This window comes from Dreissena polymorpha, chromosome 8 (assembly GCF_020536995.1).
Source record: "Dreissena polymorpha isolate Duluth1 chromosome 8, UMN_Dpol_1.0, whole genome shotgun sequence".
Lineage (NCBI taxonomy): Eukaryota > Metazoa > Mollusca > Bivalvia > Myida > Dreissenidae > Dreissena > Dreissena polymorpha.
In genome coordinates, this window is record NC_068362.1 from 102,089,026 (window position 1) to 102,108,657 (window position 19,632).

Here is a 19,632-nt window from a genome sequence, read left to right on the forward strand (position 1 = left end):
TATAGATATAATAGTGTAATAACAGAATAATCGTGCAATGGATCACCCACAGGTGGTAAGCGTGTGACTATGATATTAATTAGTGAATTTATCATTTTGATTGATAAATAATCTTATTATAACGAAAAATCAACTTTTCTGAAAAAACAATTTTCACTATATATATAACAAGGTATCCAACTCAAAATCACCCGAAAACGGGGTGCATCGCTTTGAACGGCCATTAATTCATCAATTGTGCAGCGATTTATACGATCTTAGTCTTATTCAACGCAGAAATGTACATGTCTTGCAATATTTTTACAAATGCTGGGTCAACTGCTAAGAAATAACACGATACACAACTCGTTTGCCCTACTTAACATCGATCAGACAGGTTAAATGAATGAAATCTTCACGGAGTAAAGGTCATTTTCCCTGCAAATTCACGGACCTCGATACCATTATTCAATAAAACGTATGAAAAAAAAATTCTTACCGTGCTTGCCGTTGCATTATGCGTCAAAACTAACTGTCCAGCGCCCTTTGAAACCTTTGTTTGCATGCATTTCAACTAACCGACATTTTAAACACACGAGTGATTTCATTGGTCCAATGCTAAGGTGTTTCTTTACAACTGAAGATTTCATTCATTAATTGTGTCGGATCTGTGTCAAGTAGGTTACGCGAGTTGTGTATCGTGTTATTTCTTGAAATTGGACCCAGCATTGAAATATAACAAGATATATATCTTGCTAGAAAGGAAATTCATTTCTGCGTAAAATAAGACTATGATCGTGAAAATCGCTGCACAATTGATGAAGTTATGGCTGTTCAAAGCGATGCACCCCGTCTTCGGGTGATTTTGAGTTGGATACCTTGTTATATATATATTTCATAGTGAATTTTTTTTCCAGAAAAGTTGATTGTCCGTAGTAATATGATTATTTATCATTCAAAATGAGGTTTTCACTAATGAATATCATAGCCACACGCTAACCACCTGTGTGGATCACCATAAGCTCGGATTGTTGTACAATCGGGTTCATTATTTATTCCAACTATTAATAAATCTTATTCATAATGTGCTGAGAACTCGTTCGAGTCACCAATTCGCTGTTCAGATCACCAATGAACACTTCGAACATAGCTTTACTAAATTTCTAACGGCAAATAAACCATTTCCCCAAAACAATAAATAAAGCAGAATTACCAATAGTGTTTACATGCAAATCTTTGCACCACGAATAAGTGTCACATACGTAAACATCTCGGTCAATTTCAAAGACTGTATAATCAAGTTTAAGGCAGTTTTTAGTGTCATGATGATTACAAATTTTTGAGGGGGATGCATAGCAATACGGATATAAACGTATTTTATTATGATCTAACTGTCTAATACTTTCGTGATATGCTGCAGAGCAATTGTAGTACACAAATTAGCATAAGGGCAATAACTTTAAATATAGATCAGCAATATTTATGTTTAATCTGAACTACACATCTCTAACATAAAAAAAAATATCTACCTACCAGTGAAGTCTCAAGATAATATACATAATAGTTTTGAGATATTCTCTGGAAAAAGGTTAAGTACACAAATTAACAATAGGCAAACATTCTTTGAAAAAAATAGCGGAAAAAGAATTGCGGTCATTGCGCACAGCACTGCCCCCTTATGGAACCTGCCTACCCACAACGTGTCTAGTTGATACCTGTTACCATTTTTTATGTATGCCACTAACAAGAAATGCGACGTCCGGACGACGACGGACAATATGGCTGTATTAACCGAACAGTTCTAAAACTGAGGTCTAAGAATAACGAGTTTTCTAAAATTTGGAATTTTCTAGAATAACCTTAATTTTTAGTCAAATTTGGCATTGATTATTTCTATCTACATCATTAAGAACATTTTGTTACTGACATAATCATCAGTTGAAGCCTGTTCATATTCAAACGAAGGACGTATTTTTATTAGCTCTAATTATACTAGTTATTCTTTATTCTAACAATGGGTCGGTAAATCCGGACCCTGAAACCAGTATATTCTCTTACAAGTTCGTTGTGCATGGGCTTTTAATAAAGCGTACCTCTTGCATGCGTACTCGGCTATCAAATTATATAATGTTCAATTTAACAAACTTATTCTTTGAATGTTTCGTAAATAATTACTAGGTATTTCTGTCGATTTTATTAAATTACACTTCATAACATCAAATATTGGTAAATCAAACATACAAATCATCAATTAATTTATATATTTATAGGTCAATAAGTAAACGAAACATGTGTACATAGACAATATTAAGATTTTGACATAAATCATTGAATGTGAAATCATTGAAAAAAACATAAAACGTCGAAAATATATTCGTCTTTCTTTATAAAAACTACTACACCGTACTTTTCATTAAGGCAGTTCTGTATTGTATTCACTGCAATGTCTTTTTGTAATGTCTTTCTTCAGAAATCATTTTATTTGCTTACACTTTGTCGTCTCTAATACATCCAGGTCATTCGATCATTTCCATGACTACGGGTTGACGCACACGCTCTTACTCGCATCAAACACCTTTGGCGAGCTGCACTTGGACGCGATACCGGATCCCTGGTAGCTCGCTTTGTCATTGGGGTCAGGAAGAGTAACGCCGGACTTGTCCGGGGCGCATGGGTTGGCTTAAAGATACAATCATTTCAACGTCGGTTTCATCCAACGCCTCATTTATACCAATGGATTACATTCCAACGGTTAACGCTTATGTTTCAACCTTCTCCTGGCCTATCATACATGCAGTAAGCCACCGTTCGGCAGAGGTTTTAGGAACGTTTATGGACTGTTTTCTACGTTGTCTGGACACCTTCCCCATGCGCTGTGTGATTTGCATTGTTGTACATGTTGCAACCAAACATTCAGCCGCAAATCTAACCAATTTACAAGTCCAAACACATTTGAAAGCCACCAGGAGCATAAGTATAATACAAATTTTCATAAACATGCTATCCATTTCCCTCCTCGATGATCATTTACAACGGTGACAGTCTCTCAAACATAACCAAGACATGAAAAATGTTAAGCGATGAGGTGACCCTACATATTTTACAGTAAATCCTGCTATGCAATTAGCAAAATGTGAATGCATTAATATAATCCATAGTCATTCGTATATTTAGACACATCGACTTCTCGACTTATCAAATACGCGATTGTTTTCACACGTGAACGTGTACGACTTCCCGAGAGAGCAAACGATGAACTTTTTCTCGTCTGTGGGGTCGGGATAATACACATTGCTCTTTTTTGGTTGGCATGGGTCGGCTGCAAGAAACATTATACGTTTTTGGAGCGCTTACGTCATAATGCGCGCATGCGTACTTGAAGTTTTACGTTACAACTCGCGCATGCGTACCAAAAGCTCTTCTCCCCATGCACAGGCATTCAGCGAGCCGCATGACAATACAGTCTAATATAATTCGCAATATCGCGTGCGTAAAACGTGACACAAATAATAACGCAAGCATACGTTTGTATTTTTCTGTTCTTTGTTGTTATGGTACGTTGGACAATCGAATCAATTAAGTAGGTAACTTTGGTTAAATGTGTTATAATTGATTAGTATACAGTCATATGCGAATTTTACGGATTTACACAAGCAAGCCTACTGATTTCATTATATTATTTGAGTACAATGTTATAATTATCACGGTTTAAAGTCCCATTAGTTATTACTAGTATGATACGAAACCATTGCGTTATTAGAATTACTATTTTTTAATTTCTCTTACATTTCGATTTAAATCTTGTAATGCTTTGTTTGAACTCGTTTCTTTTTGTAGCACAACCCCTTTGAGATTTCATGCAACACCACTAACACATGCATGCTTCATAGGGCCGACGTGTTTAGATTGCGTTTGTTTTACATTTAATTTCAATTGAGAATGTATGTGTAAACTATCATATGTTATTATTTGTTGTTGTTTTAAAATCGCTGTTCAACAAAGGTTAGACTCTTTTTTTTAATACTTGTTTATCCTGCAAATGCATTTCTTTATATGTGTTTGTTTTCCATACTGTAACATTGTATTATTACTTCTTAAACAAAAAATGTATTTCCTGGAAAGTAAGTAACGTTTGACTGATTAAAAATTAATATTTTGTTATAACATTTTAATGAATACCTGGATGCATGCTTTTGAAAAGGCTTAGTAATACTTGGAAGATGGGTTTAAACGCACTACTCTACACTTCTCATGCAGTTAGTAACAAATCATTCATGCAACACACATTATATACGGAAATACCAGGAAACAAAACATTAGGTAAAACACTTTTGGGCTTCAAGGGAGTTTCCTTTCCACTTATATTGTTAAGAAATATGTGTAATCTTTTAACCGATGTGGCCTAGTTATGTTCAGGAAAAATGCTAAGCCTCAATAAACACATTTAACCTTTAAATTGGGTCCATCGGAGGCCTCATGGTCTTATCGAGTTTCTATGAACATTAAAATTCACTATTTTTGATTCCTTAGTTACTATAATAGTACTTAAACGAAAAAACACTATAAATAATCCTAATCATCTTAGTATTTCCATATTTGGCATAAAATTAATGTAAAACATCAGTATATTATTAATTATTAAGTAGAACAGTGGATGGGTGGACAAAGAAATATTTAATTTTAATTTGTTTATTTATTTCTGCTCTTTATACTTTTTAAATGGTGACCAAATATTACGGGGACGTAAAAACAATCAATAAACTCACCGATGTATATGTTCGTTTTTTACAATGACGGTCATTGACAAAATTAGTTACCAAAGAGCCTGTAGACCGTAATAACTAGTAAAAGAAACGTTACGTTGATACTTTTGGGCAGTTAAACAGTATTTAAATAAAAAAAAATTAATAACGTATTTTATCACATGCTATATTTCTTTTTAATCTGCTTAAATCACAAAGAATAATTATAATGTGTGTATTGGGATCGTTTCCATTTTCCTAGACTGACCAATCGCAAGGCTAAATGACGTGGTCAACGTAAAAACGTAATGGCAGTTAACAATATTTACCATTAATCAGTAGGTTTGCGTAATATTATCATATCGCATGTGATAAAAAAACATCTTTGATTAATAGAGGTTCGGGTCCACAACAGCTTTAAAGAAATAAGTAGTGCAGTTTATTGATTCAGTTCCAAAACGTTTAGTAAGATTAAGACTCAGAATGTAACATACCTAATGGCGACGTGGTTGATCCGCGGTCAAACTTTCCGCCTGTATCGAAATCGAAGTCTTCAGCCACGAATAGAGGCCCAACCACGAGGGCTATTCTGTTGTTGATCGCCTCGCGGTGGGCGTTCTCAATAATAATGTCGATAATCTTGTTTCGCAGCGCGGGGTCGTTGGCCTTGTCACCGCGGAAGGTAAGGATGAAGTCCACGTGCTGGGTTCCACGTGCAGGTTCCGTGCTGAAGACGAACGTGGTGTTTCATTTCAATATAGACTTCAGCCGAGATTTTGGGCCGAGTATCAATAACATTCTCAATGTTAAGCTCAACTAAGAAAATGAGATTTGAGTTTTCAGTTAGCTCGCAACAAATCTTAGACCTCAGCTATTAGAATACGCATATATTCTTACTAAAACTCAGGGTTGAGTGATACTCAAAACTCAACAACAAAACAATTTGAATATTAAATGTATCATGATGGTCAAACTCATCTTTAAAAAATGAGAAACAAACAAACTCAAAATAGTTGAGTCAGACTATTGACTTACGTACGATCGTGATACTAAACCTAACATGATATACCAGTAGTTTTTTTCGTTTCAACAACAGGTTTGGACATAAGTAGTTTCGTTCCGAATATCATTAGTTGTGCAAATAACGATAAATGATTGAAAACTATTCAAAACTGATGCAACATGAATATTAAATCAAAGCGCTGAAGGCACTAAAGATGTTCGCTATTGCATAATTTAACACGCAATTCATTTTTGAAAATCAATCGCAAGTTTAAAATGAACACACGCCATTCAACTTTATAAAGTGTGTGTCATAGCGCACGGGTCGAGTTTTGTGTGCATTTTTTATCATCCTTATTATTTCATAGAAATAACTAAGACAAAATAAAAACAACATGCTTTTTGGAAGTTCTGAAAGCATAGAAAGTATGATGAAAATGGTAATGATAACTGAATATAAAGAAAATTTGCAGTCACCATCATATTAAAGGAATATTTTTTCTAATATCAAATGACTATCTCACCAAGAATATAAATTCATAATGAAAGTTCCGTGTACAAAACTTTTGATTTTTGACACCATATACAAATTCAAAATATACAACAATCTTCGTATCTTGTATATGGAGGAATAAAAGTATATAAACATTGCTGTTTATGCTTTACTTATTACCCGAGCAGTTCACACGGTGTCAACAACGCTATCATAAACATAGGTATAGAGCACTCATGCGCTTTTAGGCGTAGCTGTTTCAGTTTTCATATTAGTGACTTTTACATAACGCCAACAGACACGCATGAATATTTTCGAATATTTAATAAGCTGATTCGAGATACAACCTCTGAATTTTTGCTACATCACTGCGTATGTGCTCAATTCAAAGGATGTAGCACTGTTCAGTGTAAGGAATTCCGGACTACTCTCTGTATGCTCAAACGACACAAATTGTGGCCCTGTTACAATTACGCGTTACAATCCATCTCGCAGAATTTCACTTTCGCCTCCAAGATGAGAAAACAATCATTAGCGAAATAGTATAGTGTCACGATAAGAGAAAATCGTTTAATTATCATACCACAATGTTTGCCGTACTTGGTCAGCACGTCTGGAAATCATTCCTTAATGTGTGGATAGGCTGCCATTATTAACAAGTTTGCTATTTTCAATTCAATTTTGTATCAAAAAGCATTGTTCTTAAATGTGGCATTTTCAATTCGCAATGAGATTTGTAATGACCCTCGTCATGTGAAAATGTGTCTTATTCCATATGCGCCAATCATATAAATAGCCCACTCAGCTATCACTCCTTCTGGTAAGGAGAAACATAACATATTGAGTGATTTTAAAGCGAACAGCGTCGCCTATGGCCTGACTGCGCAAAAGCACATGTTGGGTTTAACAAACGCTTGCCGAAACGCATAAGACCCATTTTCGCATGACGGCGCTATTGACGTGTGATTTAAATGTGTCGAAAGAAAACTGCGTTTAAATCAAATATAAACATACGATATATTTCGATAGTGAAGAAAGATACTCATAACAAGGCATATGAGGACACATATGAAGTGCTCTCCCGTAGTATATTTTTTATTTTACTCACACTAATGTGTGGTTTGACAATGCTAACACACATTTCATGCGGTGAATATGCAGCTTACAAGTGAAAAACACAACACAATAGTTAAACTTTTGTTTAATTGTATTTAATTATTTAGAAAAGTAAATTGCTAACTTTATTTCAAAGTCAGCGTATACGCCGACTACATTTTTAAAAGACATTTATTGACATAAATTTATTTAATATAATATATTAGGTTGTTTTCGGTTTTAGCGATTAAAAAGCATTTTCGAGGTTGCCTATAGTATGCCTGTAGTAATTCATGAACTCATATCCAACTGTCTATGTATTGAGAACTGTGAATATAAACAAGCTTAACCTTCTACTAACCTTCTGCTATTGCATTCGTATTATTATTATAAATTGTTATATTCGGGTTTAGCAATTATGAAACTTTTTTTTGTCTATCGTATCGCTGAAGTTATTGTTGAACTTATGTTCAACGTTTTATAAATTGAGAATATAAACAAAGACCTATAGATAATATGGGTCTTTGATATAAATAAGCGTCAACTTTTTCCCGAATCTCTCATTTTACGACCTGTACTACGTCATTGAGTTGTATGCGAGAGCGTAACCTATTGCGTTGTTATAACCCGTAAACTTTCCTTTGTTTATCGACAGACGCATCTATTAATAGCCTCATATATCATGAATGCCAAAACAACCGGGAAAAAGAACCACGTGACCAAATAGGACGCAAAACGCAAATACCATGCGACTGCGACTTTTATTATGTAAGAAAGCTCCGCAATTCCTTTGAAGTCGGAGCCTTGTGATTGCTATTACTTAAATAATTGACCTCTAACTGAAGTAAGCAAAGGAAACGCAGCACCTAATTGACCCATTCCTTCTATGTGCGAAGGCAGATTGAATTTTACTAATGTATGGTTTGCCTATTATAACACACATTATAATGCGGTAAATATGCGACTTACAAGTAAAAAACACTATAATTAAACTTTTGTTTTGAATTAAGTTATTTAGAAAACAAAATTCCAAACCTTATTCCAAAACAGCAAGACTACATTTTTTAGAGAATATTATTGTTATATTTAAATGTTTTTTTAACAGTTTCAGCGATAATGAAACATTTTTTTATGTTGTCTATCGTATCCCTGTAATAATTGTTGAACTCGTGGTCAACGTATTATTAATTGAGACCTGTGAATATAAACAAGCGTAACCTTATACTACTGCGTTATTCTCACACGGACTCCCCTTTGTTTATCGCCAGCCTCAGATTTATGAATGAGCTGAGCGAAAATACTACGTCACACACACGCAGCAGAAAGTGGACTATTTTAATCATTCATAAACAATCTCCTCCGCGACACGTACAATACGATCATTGTTTATTGATTCTTTTCTATAAAACTCCGTTTGAAAATTTTGAATGTAACACGATATTAATATAATGTTGCCATTTGTGAATACACATAATTGGAGAACTCAAACCTCTTGCATAAATTATACAAATCTTTCTTGCGCGGATGCGCAAGCGGGTATTGGGTTAATCATACCTAGTCGTATCGACCTGAATTTCACACTGAGCACTTTAGACGGGCGCTAAAGCGCCCATCTTAAAACAATTAAAGCATTTAAATATTTAAGCCATTAACATTTTGTTCGAATTAGGCATCTGATGAATTTATCAATGTCATGATACACAACATTTATTACAAATTTTTAATTATGTAACAGCAATTTAAGACATTCCAGTCTTTATCACTTGGCAACGGAACGTTTACGGGAAACTGTTAATTAAAGATAACACATAATGCATTGTGACGTCAGAGTTTCGAAGGATTAAATGAAGATTCAATAGAATGTATACGGTAATCACATTAAATTTCACATGAATCCGAACATATATTATGCGTTACGTGCGTATTTGTTTTATCTTTTTATTATGTTTTACTATTTTATCTCATATGAACATAAACACCTGTTAACTTATCATATTAATTAAAATAACAATAATAATAATAATAATAATAATAATAATAATAGTAATAATAATAATATTAATAACAATAATAATAATCATCATCATCATCACCATCACCACCATCATCATCATCATCATCATCATATTATTATTATTATTATTATTATTAATATTATTATTATTATTACTATTATTAGTAGTAGTAGTAGTATCATCATCATCATCATCATCATCATCATCATCATCAGCAGCAGCAGCAGCAGCATTATATATTTTTTTCATTTTATTAAATGATAATTAGTAATAAACTTACTAAAATCGTTTGACTCCACAACTAAGGTACTCAAGCTCGGCACGATTTTTGTATTGACCGTCAAGCTTAAAATAATAACATATACGGATAAAATTTTAACAAAAATTTGCGTATATAGTGAAGTTGATATTAACAGTTCTATTATACACATATACAATATAAATTCAAACAGTAATAACATTTGATAATCTATTTCAGAAACATTATACACATATACAATATAAATTCAAACAGTAATAACATTTGATAATCTATTTCAGAAACATTATACACATATACAATATAAATTCAAACAGTAATAACATTTGATAATCTATTTCAGAAACATTATACACATATAAAATATAAATTCAAACAGTAATAACATTTGATAATCTATTTCAGAAACATTATACACATATACAATATAAATTCAAACAGTAATAACATTCATAATCTATTTCAGAAACATTATACACATATACAATATAAATGCAAACAGTAATAACATTTGATAATCTATTTCAGAAACATTATACACATATACAATATAAATTCAAACAGTAATAACATTTGATAATCTATTTCAGAAACATTATACACATATACAATATAAATTCAAACAGTAATAACATTTGATAATCTATTTCAGAAACATTATACACATATACAATATAAAATTCAAACAGTAATAACATTTGATAATCTATTTCAGAAACATTATACACATATACAATATAAATTCAAACAGTAATAATATTTGATAATCTATTTCAGAAACATTATACTCATATACAATATAAATTCAAACAGTAATAACATTTGATAATCTATTTCAGAAACAAAAAATGAAGCTTTTTTCAATTATTCGTGTATGGTCAATTAAATGAAGAATTTCACTTCATTTATATTTCAGTTTCGTCATATATATTTTACATTTCATCCCGCCATTTTTGTATCAATACTCAATTTTGTACAAACGTTTATCAGGTCAGAATTTTCATCCACATCAATAACTATAGGGTATTTGGTCAAGTTACAGGCATTTTCCAAAAGCATACCTTGAAGGCAAAGTAAACGACATTACACATGTTTCCTGTAAACATCTCACTTTGGAAAACGGGGTTCAGCGCATGTGCGTATTGTATCGTGATGAGCCACTGTTGGCCAATGAGGAACCACTTGCTGGTGCCAATGTCGTACACCTGCAGGGTAGAGTTGTTTCGTTAAAATCTGGACCCGATGGACAAAGGTAACTTTTTTTCCAAATCGGACCTAGGTTTTAAGATTTCAAAAACAATTGAATAAATCTCAATGTGTGGTTAATCTCCCACTCAGCTCTGTTGGTTCAACCTTAGAACATATGATATTCAAACACTTTGAATCTCAATTTCAAAGAATTAAAGCAAACAAAATACAAAACACGCAACACTAATTTTCGAATTTTAGCCACAACGACACAATTATTCCAATCCAAAGGGACGCAGTCCGATTCCAAAAAAAAGTGAAAAAACAGACCTCGATGTTGGCGGTGATCATGTCGTCTATTTCTTGCTTAATCAGCGACTCAGTGCCGTTAAACACCAGCGAGTACGTGAACGACACAGGTGCCTCTGGGTCGAAGTTACGCCTAAAAGGAGACAGCAGATGCGGGATTATATAAGATTCCCCAGGGCTACAATCTTATTAACAAACAAGAGATCGCCAATCAATATGGTCCCCTACCGGTGAAACTCCACCATTGTCAGTATTTTTTTTGTATTTTTTTTTTTAGCAACCAGAATTCTTGACGTAGGAACAAAATGAAAAGTGCATAATCTCCATATTGCCATCTGTCCATGTTTCAAGTTTCATGAAAAAAATATGAAGAACTTTTAAAATTATCGCAGGATCCAGAAAGTGTCCATTTCAGACTAACCTGCGCAGTCCGTACAAGCTAATCTGTAATCATAATTACGTGTCCTTTCATATGGCTTCCGTTTTCTAGCGGGCTAGATAAATTGAGCAACCCGTAAGGAAAACAGTTTTCATGCATGTGTGTTAAATGTCGTCCCTGATTAGCCTGTGAAGTCCGCGCTGGCTAGTCAGGGACGGCAGTTTTAACCTAGGATGGATTTTCGTTTAAAAGAGACTTCTTTTCAAAATAAAATTTCCTTAAAATAGAAAAGCGTCGTCCCTGATTATCCTGTGGGGACTTATCTGTGGCGACACTTTAAGTATATTCATTAAGTCCCGTTTTCCCAGAACGAGACTTATTTAATGACATATCTGAGAATGAAGTCATATACGGATTGTTTGGTCTACACTTACTGGAAATTGTCAATGAAGCAGCGGTAATAGCGTTCCTTGTTGGGATTAACAGCAATAGGGGCAGCTTTGAACACTCTGTCCATCTGGAAAAAAGAATAGAAACATGTTTGATTTAAATCTACTGATTTTAGCTCGATTGCATTGAAATTGCATTGAAATCCAGTACATGCTTATAAGGTTTTTGTTAAGAAGAGAATTCCTTTAAACAAAAAAATCTCTAAAAGCGGAGAGTGTTGTTTACGCACATCCATTAAGCCGCATTTTCAACAGAGCCCTGCTAAATTATTTTTGCATGTATACCTCGTTAAAGAAAGCAGCTTCAATTTCCTTGAATTTCGGCGAACTGCTGTCCCACAGTTGTTCCTCATCACGCCATGGATAGCCGTACATCTTCTGAGTGCTGTTGTACAACCAGGCATCTACAAAGGGGACCGACAAACCATAGTTAGTATTGGAATAACTGACAAAGAAAATGAGCATGACGCAAACAGTATGTAATGTGAGTCGTGACAAATGTTGATATTGTGTTTAATATTTGCATTTGGCACAGAAAATAGGCATGGCACAAACATTACGTGGTATGTTGTTGTTGCTGTTGTGTTTAATATGTGCATAGTTAAGATTCAATAACAAAATTTATATTGAGTCCACGGTTGACCTGTAACTGTTTCGTTTTCTTTATTTCTACTATATTCGCATTTTCACAATATTTGCACAGCATTAACAATTTACAGAAAAACATATTTCCAAAGTCACCTGATTTGTTAATTAAAGCGGAAAAAATGAATGTTTCATCGAGCAGATGGCCGTGATATTGCAGTTACGGATACAGCTTTACCAACAACGAGCTGTCTTCACAACGTCATCATTCAAGGCAATTTATTTTAAGACAGCTTCATACATGATAAATTTTCAGACTGCCCAGTAAATGTGAGTCTGCACTTTGAGTCAGGGTCACAGGTGTTGGCGTGATATGCGTTCTTAACACTGGTGCCATTTTTCGGCAAAGTATATTTCATAATAAGGACGAACACTTGCTTAATGTCGCTCATCTTTTGTTTGTAAAAATCGTTATGATGTAACAAAAGGAACAAAGGAAATATACGTGTATAAAAAATACTATAAGAACAATTGATTGAATAACATTTACCGCATGGATCATTTCGGTTATGCGATTATAGCTATATTATCGACACTACACATATCTAAAACTCAGAAATAAACATCATGTTATGAACCATAAACACACACACTATAAGAAAAATTAAGCAAATAACTTTTACCGAACGGAATATTGTAGTGGTACAGCAAAAGATCGGCATAATAGACCAGCAGATCTCCAATAAGATGACCGACGACTTGGTTATGACGGTATCTAGGCGTGTCTTCGAAAATCACCGTGGCCGCCAATTGCTGCATGGCCAGTATGGAAACCCTGCCCATGAACTCCAGCAGAATCTCGACGCTGACTGGGCTCTTGCTATACATAGGAAGGCAAAATGAAAATTAGTATGGGAGAATAAAGCGCGACGCAGTAAACATTTCAATGGATCTCTTTTTAAATAATTCACCATTTTTAATGGAATAAAGTGGAGAGCCAGCTCATTCTTAAGAGTTATAGGTATCATGATCTTTTTAAACAAATAATTATTTTTTCAGTAAAGCGAAACCGCGCGTTTGAATGATTAGAAAAATGTCGTTTCAGTGAGGGGACTTCATATTACAAACTGAAAATAATACTTAGTTGTTTAAAAAGATCGTGATACCTATAGAAAACTATTACGAATGAGCGGGCTCTCCACTTATCCCATTAAAAAGGATGAAATATTTAAAAAAAAAAAATACCTTAAAAATGTTAACTGGGTCGCGGTTTATTCTCACAGCACAAATCCGAAAAAGTCACGTGGTATAGACACCGTGATAAAGGAATTTTAAAGATGATTTTTTTTAAACCATATGGATCTCTGTTGCTATACATAATAAAGCAATATCAATTCGAACTCAAAATGACGAAATTTGAAATGTGGGACTTTGGAACAGGGCAATTTTTTTATTTTATTTTGGATCCCACAAAATGCGATTTCCATAAAAAACAATATACTTTTAAACACATGCATTTGTTCAGTGACGTTATTTCACAACAGAACAGACTTACCCAAACTGTACAACCTTGCATTTATCGTATTGAGTGAATAAATCGGGTCTTGCGCGCAACAATCGGTTGATCTGCAAAGAAAATACTTAATATAATAATACATACACGCAATTACACATGTACAATTATTATACAGGTTTATGAAAATTCGTCGTCAAAGAGGCGACATCGGGTGACCGTGTTTCAAGATGAAATAGTACAGTACAAGAAATGCAACAGCAAAATGTCTAAATCATGATGGCATTGCCAATGTTATTTATGTGATGTGTTTGAATATATGAACATTTGTGACAGCAAGCAAAAAGCTCCAAGTCAGAATAGACACGTGATCACAAGAAAGCTTCAGGTCATATTAATTTGATAGTTTGTCAGGACAGCAAAAGGTAGCACAAAAACAGTGTTTTTTATAATATGAGTCGTGACCTGAGAAAACTGGGCATAATGCATGTGCGTAAAGTGTCGTCCCAGATTAGCCAGATTAGCCTGTGCAGTCCGGGATGACACAGGCTAATCTGGGACAAAATTATGCACATGCATTATGCCCAGTTTTCTCAGAACGCAACTCATATAAATGAGCCTCACTCTGGGATATCAGGGTTATATGCATATGCGCAAAGTGTCGTCCTAAAATTAGCCTGTGAAATCCACACAGGCTAATCAATGAGGACACTTTCCACTATAATGGATTTTTGTTTTAAAGAAAGTCTCTCTCGGAGGAAACTCCAGTCAGGCCCGAAAGTGTCGTCCCTTATTAGCCTGTGTGGGTTGCACAGGCGAATCTTGGACGACACTTTACGTGCATGCAATTAGCCACGTTTTCGCAGAGCGCGGTTCAAGTCTATGTAATACACCCGAGAGCTCACATCCATGCAGAACCGCTCAGCGTGCAGTCTGAATTTCGGCGAGTTGGAAGACGCCAGATCCTCCGTCCATGTCAGATTGAGGACTCGGAACTTCAGCGGAACTTCGGTAAAGTCCGTGAAGTTCTGGTAATAGATGAGCAGGTCTCCGAGTCGGTAACCAAGCCAACGGTCATAGCGTTCCTTGGGCAGCTCCTTAAGCAGAATGTTGTTGTATTCCTCGAGAAGTTGTGCGGGGTTTTTCTCGCCCTCGAATGTGATCTCGTAGTTCACGCGAGGCTCGGTGCCGTTGCTAAGAGAGGACAGATAGATATGAGCCTTGCTCTGATAAAATAGGGTTTAATACTTGTGGGTAGTGTCTTCCCAGATTAGCCAGTGCAGTCGGCTTAATGCATGTGCGTAAAGTGTCGTACCAGATAAGCCTGTGGAGTCCGGCATAGGCTAATCAGGGAAGACACTTTCTGTTTTTATTTATTTTTGTTTCAAAGAAGTCCCTTCTACACTAAAGTGAAGTTAAAGCGGAAAGTGTCGTCAATAATGAGCCTGTGTGAACTGCACAGGCTTATCTTAGATGACAATTGACACACATGCATTTAGCCCAGTTTTCCCAAAACGAGGTTATTAAAGTCATTTTATATGCAATCTATAAAGTCTTGACACATTCAGTAAGGAATTCTCAATAATGCACCAATAGGAGGTCGAGGAAATTATAACAATTAACTTAATCAAGAATGTACATCTTTTCAATAGGTTAAATATTGATGCGCTTACCTTAAAATGTTATTGCAAACTGAGATAATACTTTTCATAATTGCTAATAATGAAAAATTTAATAAAATAATTCATTTATATTAATTCAAACTTAACTATGAGCTTTAGTAAAAAATGAATTGTTACTTCAAGATAAAACACAAACAAATTGATGGGTATTTACATCCCGTGCTCACGACGATCACGGAGCGTATATTGACTCATCTATAGTCCGTGCGACATCATTGTTTTATTGAACTTCTATCTTCATAGAAAATATAGCCAATAATGTATTGAATATTTGTAAAGACAACTTACGTAAACAATTACAGTTTACAGTCAACATAGTTCTGGAATTTATCTGGGTGATTCTTTATAATTCTATCGACCTGAAATTCAGACACACATAATTACAATACCGTTATTGACAAACAGGCAAAACAATCTACAATATTTTTTCTATCATCTTTAAAATAAATCACTTACTTAATCGATTTAATCAAATTCATGAATAATTTAATCATTGAAACTTATTCTTCACAGTTCAGTGCATGGAAAATGGCACAACTTTAGAATGACTTAGTTTACATGCTCATTTATTTGTATATTATAAAGGTAATTAAATAAAAAAAATAACTTGCAGGTTTTGCTATAGTAGAGGAATATAAATTATATATATATATAACATAATACAGATGCAAACAGAAATTGTATAATAAAAAAATCATACATCAGCGCACAGAAGTTCTTCAGCCGTCTGATACTCCAAGCTTCTATTATTTTGGAACGCAGGCAATGACGTGAAGTTGAGCAGCGGTTTATCCAGCCTTATTTTCGTGGACTTATAGTCGTCCAGATAGAAGAGTATGTCCCCTATCAAAATGCCCAGGTAGTCCCCATAGATCTGGCGTTGGAATGACTCCATTATCAGGGTCTTGGCGTTCTCCTCCGTACCGGCTGGAACTTTGCCCTTGAATTTCAGCTCCCACTCCATGCGCGTCGGGTTGTCCCTGAAGTTGCCACGAAAATAAATATTGAGGTTGACTAAGGTAATGTGCGGCATTTTACACAGAATAATGTCTTTTGAAGGATGTATGCGGGGTGTTTAACCTTTGTAAGTTGTAGTGTCAATGTCCACATGAATCTGTGTATTTAATAAGTTCATAAGCATGCTAAATAAATCTGTAGCTTTTTATATGGCAGACGTGACCAGGCAGCTGAAATGTGAAGCAGACAGCTTTTTATTTTGCAGTTAGCTTTTAAAAAACATATAGGCTGTGTTAAGGGGTTTACTGCATGTGTGCAAAGTGTTGTCTCAGATTTGCCTGTGCAGTCCGCACAGGCTTATCAGGGACGACACTATCCACCTAAACTGAATTTTTTCTACAAGGAAATTTGTTTAAACGAAAATATCATAAAAGAGGAAAGTGTCATCCCTGATTAGCCAGTGTGGATTGCACAAGCTAATCTGGGACAAAACTCTATGCACATGAAGTAAACCCAATTTTCACACAGAACGGCAATATTATTTATGATATTCGAAAGGAATATTAACTTCAATACATATTCAGTTGCTGTTAACCTACTTGAAAGAGTTGATAACACAGTCTTGGTAGTCAGGGAAACGAGATCTGTGGGTGGCCATCAACTGATTTATCTGAAATACAAGCACAACTAAAGCCATGAACAAGGGTTAGAGGACAACAAAAGAACTAAGTGGCAAGTCAGCGAAGATGTCTGACATCATGATGTCATAAATTGTTGAAGAACCTGGAACACATTTACTTTAACACACTCAATGTTACAAGTTTGCATTTTCTATATAAAACAAGTTAGAATTTGTGTATTGGTTAGTATTCACAAGTTTGAGAGGATAAAGGAAGTACCATGATATCTTTGTACAGTAGACAAAAGGTAAACAGACCGTTTTTGATTTCTCAGAAAACTCAGTCTCAAATAGGAAAGGACTTTTTGAACCAAGGGCAAATTTCAACTAAGAACCAACAATTCCAGTACGTTTTTAAAAGGTATGTTTTATTATAGATAGTTACTGAACTGTCAAACCTAATACCCCTTATGTCTTGAATATTCTAGTCAACAGTAACAGGTTACGCTTACTTGTTTAAAAAATATCGATCTTAAAATATTACAAGCTTTAAACAAAACAATACATGCAATTAATAGCATAAATACCATTTACTTTTAAATAGAAAAAGAAATATATTAAATAATGAATCTAGATATAAGCAACATAATCCATGTATTCCTAAAACAGCCTTAAGATTTTTTTAGAAATCTGGGCCGAATCTTCCTTTAAGAACTTACATCTTTACAGAAGAGTGAAGAAATTCTCTGGAACTTGAGGGATTTATTGGAGGCAAGGTCTGGGGTGTAGGTGAGATTCAGTGTTGGGAAAGACAGCTTGGAGGCCGTAAAGATACCTGCGCCATGGAAATAAAAACATTTTAGTGCCTGCCCATATTAAACAAACACGTCTTAAACTTAACAAGTCTAATAGTAAAGAATAATCTTAAAATTAGAATATTCAATGATTCATTGAATCTTGAGTCAAACTTGACATTAACCACTCCTATTAAGATCATCAACATCTCCATGAAAAACATTGGGCCATGCTCTGTTTAGTTTAGTTTAAACCTATTTATTTTAGCTCGATTGCATAGAAAGTAATTCCTACTTATTTGAAATGCTCTCGAGTCCGTTTCCTGGGCCTAGAACCAGTACTCGGTGTCTATATGGGAGATCGAAAAAACGCTGCCACAGCAGGGATCGAACCCATGACCTCCCGGTCGCTAGGCAGACAACATATCCATTACACCATGGCAACCTTATTTGGGCAGTGCTCTGTTAAAAGAGGTTTTAATGCATGTGAATAAAGTATCGTCCCAGATTAGCCTGTACAGTCAGAACAGGCTAATCAGGGACGAATCTTTCCGCTTTTATGGTATTTTTCATTTAAAGAAAGTCTATTCTTAGCAAAAATCCAGTTTAGGTGGAAAGTGTCGTCTCTGATTAGCATGTGCAAACTGCACAGGCTAATCTGGGACAACACTTAAAGCATATGCAGTAAAGCCTTTTTAACAGAACACAGCCTACTTATTAAATTACATAATAAACTGTCTGTATTTATCTTGGTTCTAAGTATATTTGTTATTCTTATTTAGTCTAAGATTGGGTTGATTTGATGAATATTGGTCCTGCTGAATAGTGAACTTCATGTAGAATAGGAACATTGATAAGGATACACACATAATATTTGTTGTAACAATAATTAGTTATAACTTGATGCATTGTAAATTAAATTTAGATGATTGTGTTTCTTTGATTTTTGTTTTATTTTTTCACAATCTTCAATGCGTTTGGTTTGTTTTCAAGTAATTATGTTGCGTTTTATTATAAGGCATCAGACTCTTTATTAAGCTATTTTAGCACCGCCTTTAAAAAAACGCATGAAATTTACTTAATTTGGTTGTACTTTTTTTAGTATTTTTGATAGCAAAATTTACCTTCCAGATTAATCAAGTAAATCTATGAATACACAACAGATAAGGCGCAGTCATATGATGTGATCTTAAATGAGACCTTTAGTTATGACCTTAGATGTGACCTTAGATGTGACCTTATACCTCACTGTATCCATCTCACACCGGTCATACAATGTCACCCTATTACCGTACCAATCTCGCATAGGCGTCCAGTGTAATCCGGAAGACAGACGCACACAAAAGATGCAAGGTTGTTGATACATGTAGCACCATTGAGACACGGGTTCAGACTGCATTCATTGATGTCTGTCATAAGAGTGGTGACATATTTGTTCATTATCAGTGATTTCAACAAACACAAAGGCAAAATCAGTTGCATAAGCAGAAAATAGAAAAATCACAACAAGATTCATTATGGTGGGTGATCAATGTCCTGAAAATTAAACAGAATATTTCAAATAATACTGTG

The 19,632-nt window shown here is 34.6% G+C and overlaps 2 protein-coding genes across 4 annotated transcripts in view; both read right to left on the bottom strand.

Annotated features, from left to right (window-relative positions):
* Window positions 1-2,158: 2,158 nt before the first annotated feature.
* Window positions 2,159-15,885, bottom strand: LOC127840777 (uncharacterized). Its single transcript, XM_052369189.1, has 11 exons — window positions 15,845-15,885; window positions 14,914-15,202; window positions 14,051-14,121; window positions 13,179-13,375; window positions 12,196-12,314; window positions 11,896-11,978; window positions 11,104-11,215; window positions 10,647-10,790; window positions 9,607-9,671; window positions 5,216-5,448; window positions 2,159-2,658 (listed from the first exon to the last, which is right to left on the bottom strand). Exons 1-11 carry the CDS (start codon window positions 15,883-15,885, stop codon window positions 2,516-2,518), a joined length of 1,497 nt encoding a protein of 498 aa, XP_052225149.1. The 3' UTR covers window positions 2,159-2,515.
* LOC127841362 (hyaluronan-binding protein 2-like) overlaps window positions 15,054-19,632 on the bottom strand; it is a 114,102-nt gene continuing 109,523 nt past the window's right edge. For 2 of the 3 annotated variants that reach the window (XM_052370170.1, XM_052370169.1), the window contains 6 exons: window positions 19,356-19,469; window positions 17,986-18,101; window positions 17,247-17,317; window positions 16,391-16,670; window positions 15,979-16,049; window positions 15,054-15,202 (listed from right to left, as the gene is read on the bottom strand). In XM_052370170.1, coding sequence (XP_052226130.1) covers window positions 15,987-16,049; window positions 16,391-16,670; window positions 17,247-17,317; window positions 17,986-18,101; window positions 19,356-19,469 — 644 coding nt within the window. In that variant the 3' untranslated portion in view covers window positions 15,054-15,202; window positions 15,979-15,986. The remainder of the gene's footprint in view (window positions 15,203-15,978; window positions 16,050-16,390; window positions 16,671-17,246; window positions 17,318-17,985; window positions 18,102-19,355; window positions 19,470-19,632) is intronic. The other variant, XM_052370171.1, reaches the window with a different exon arrangement.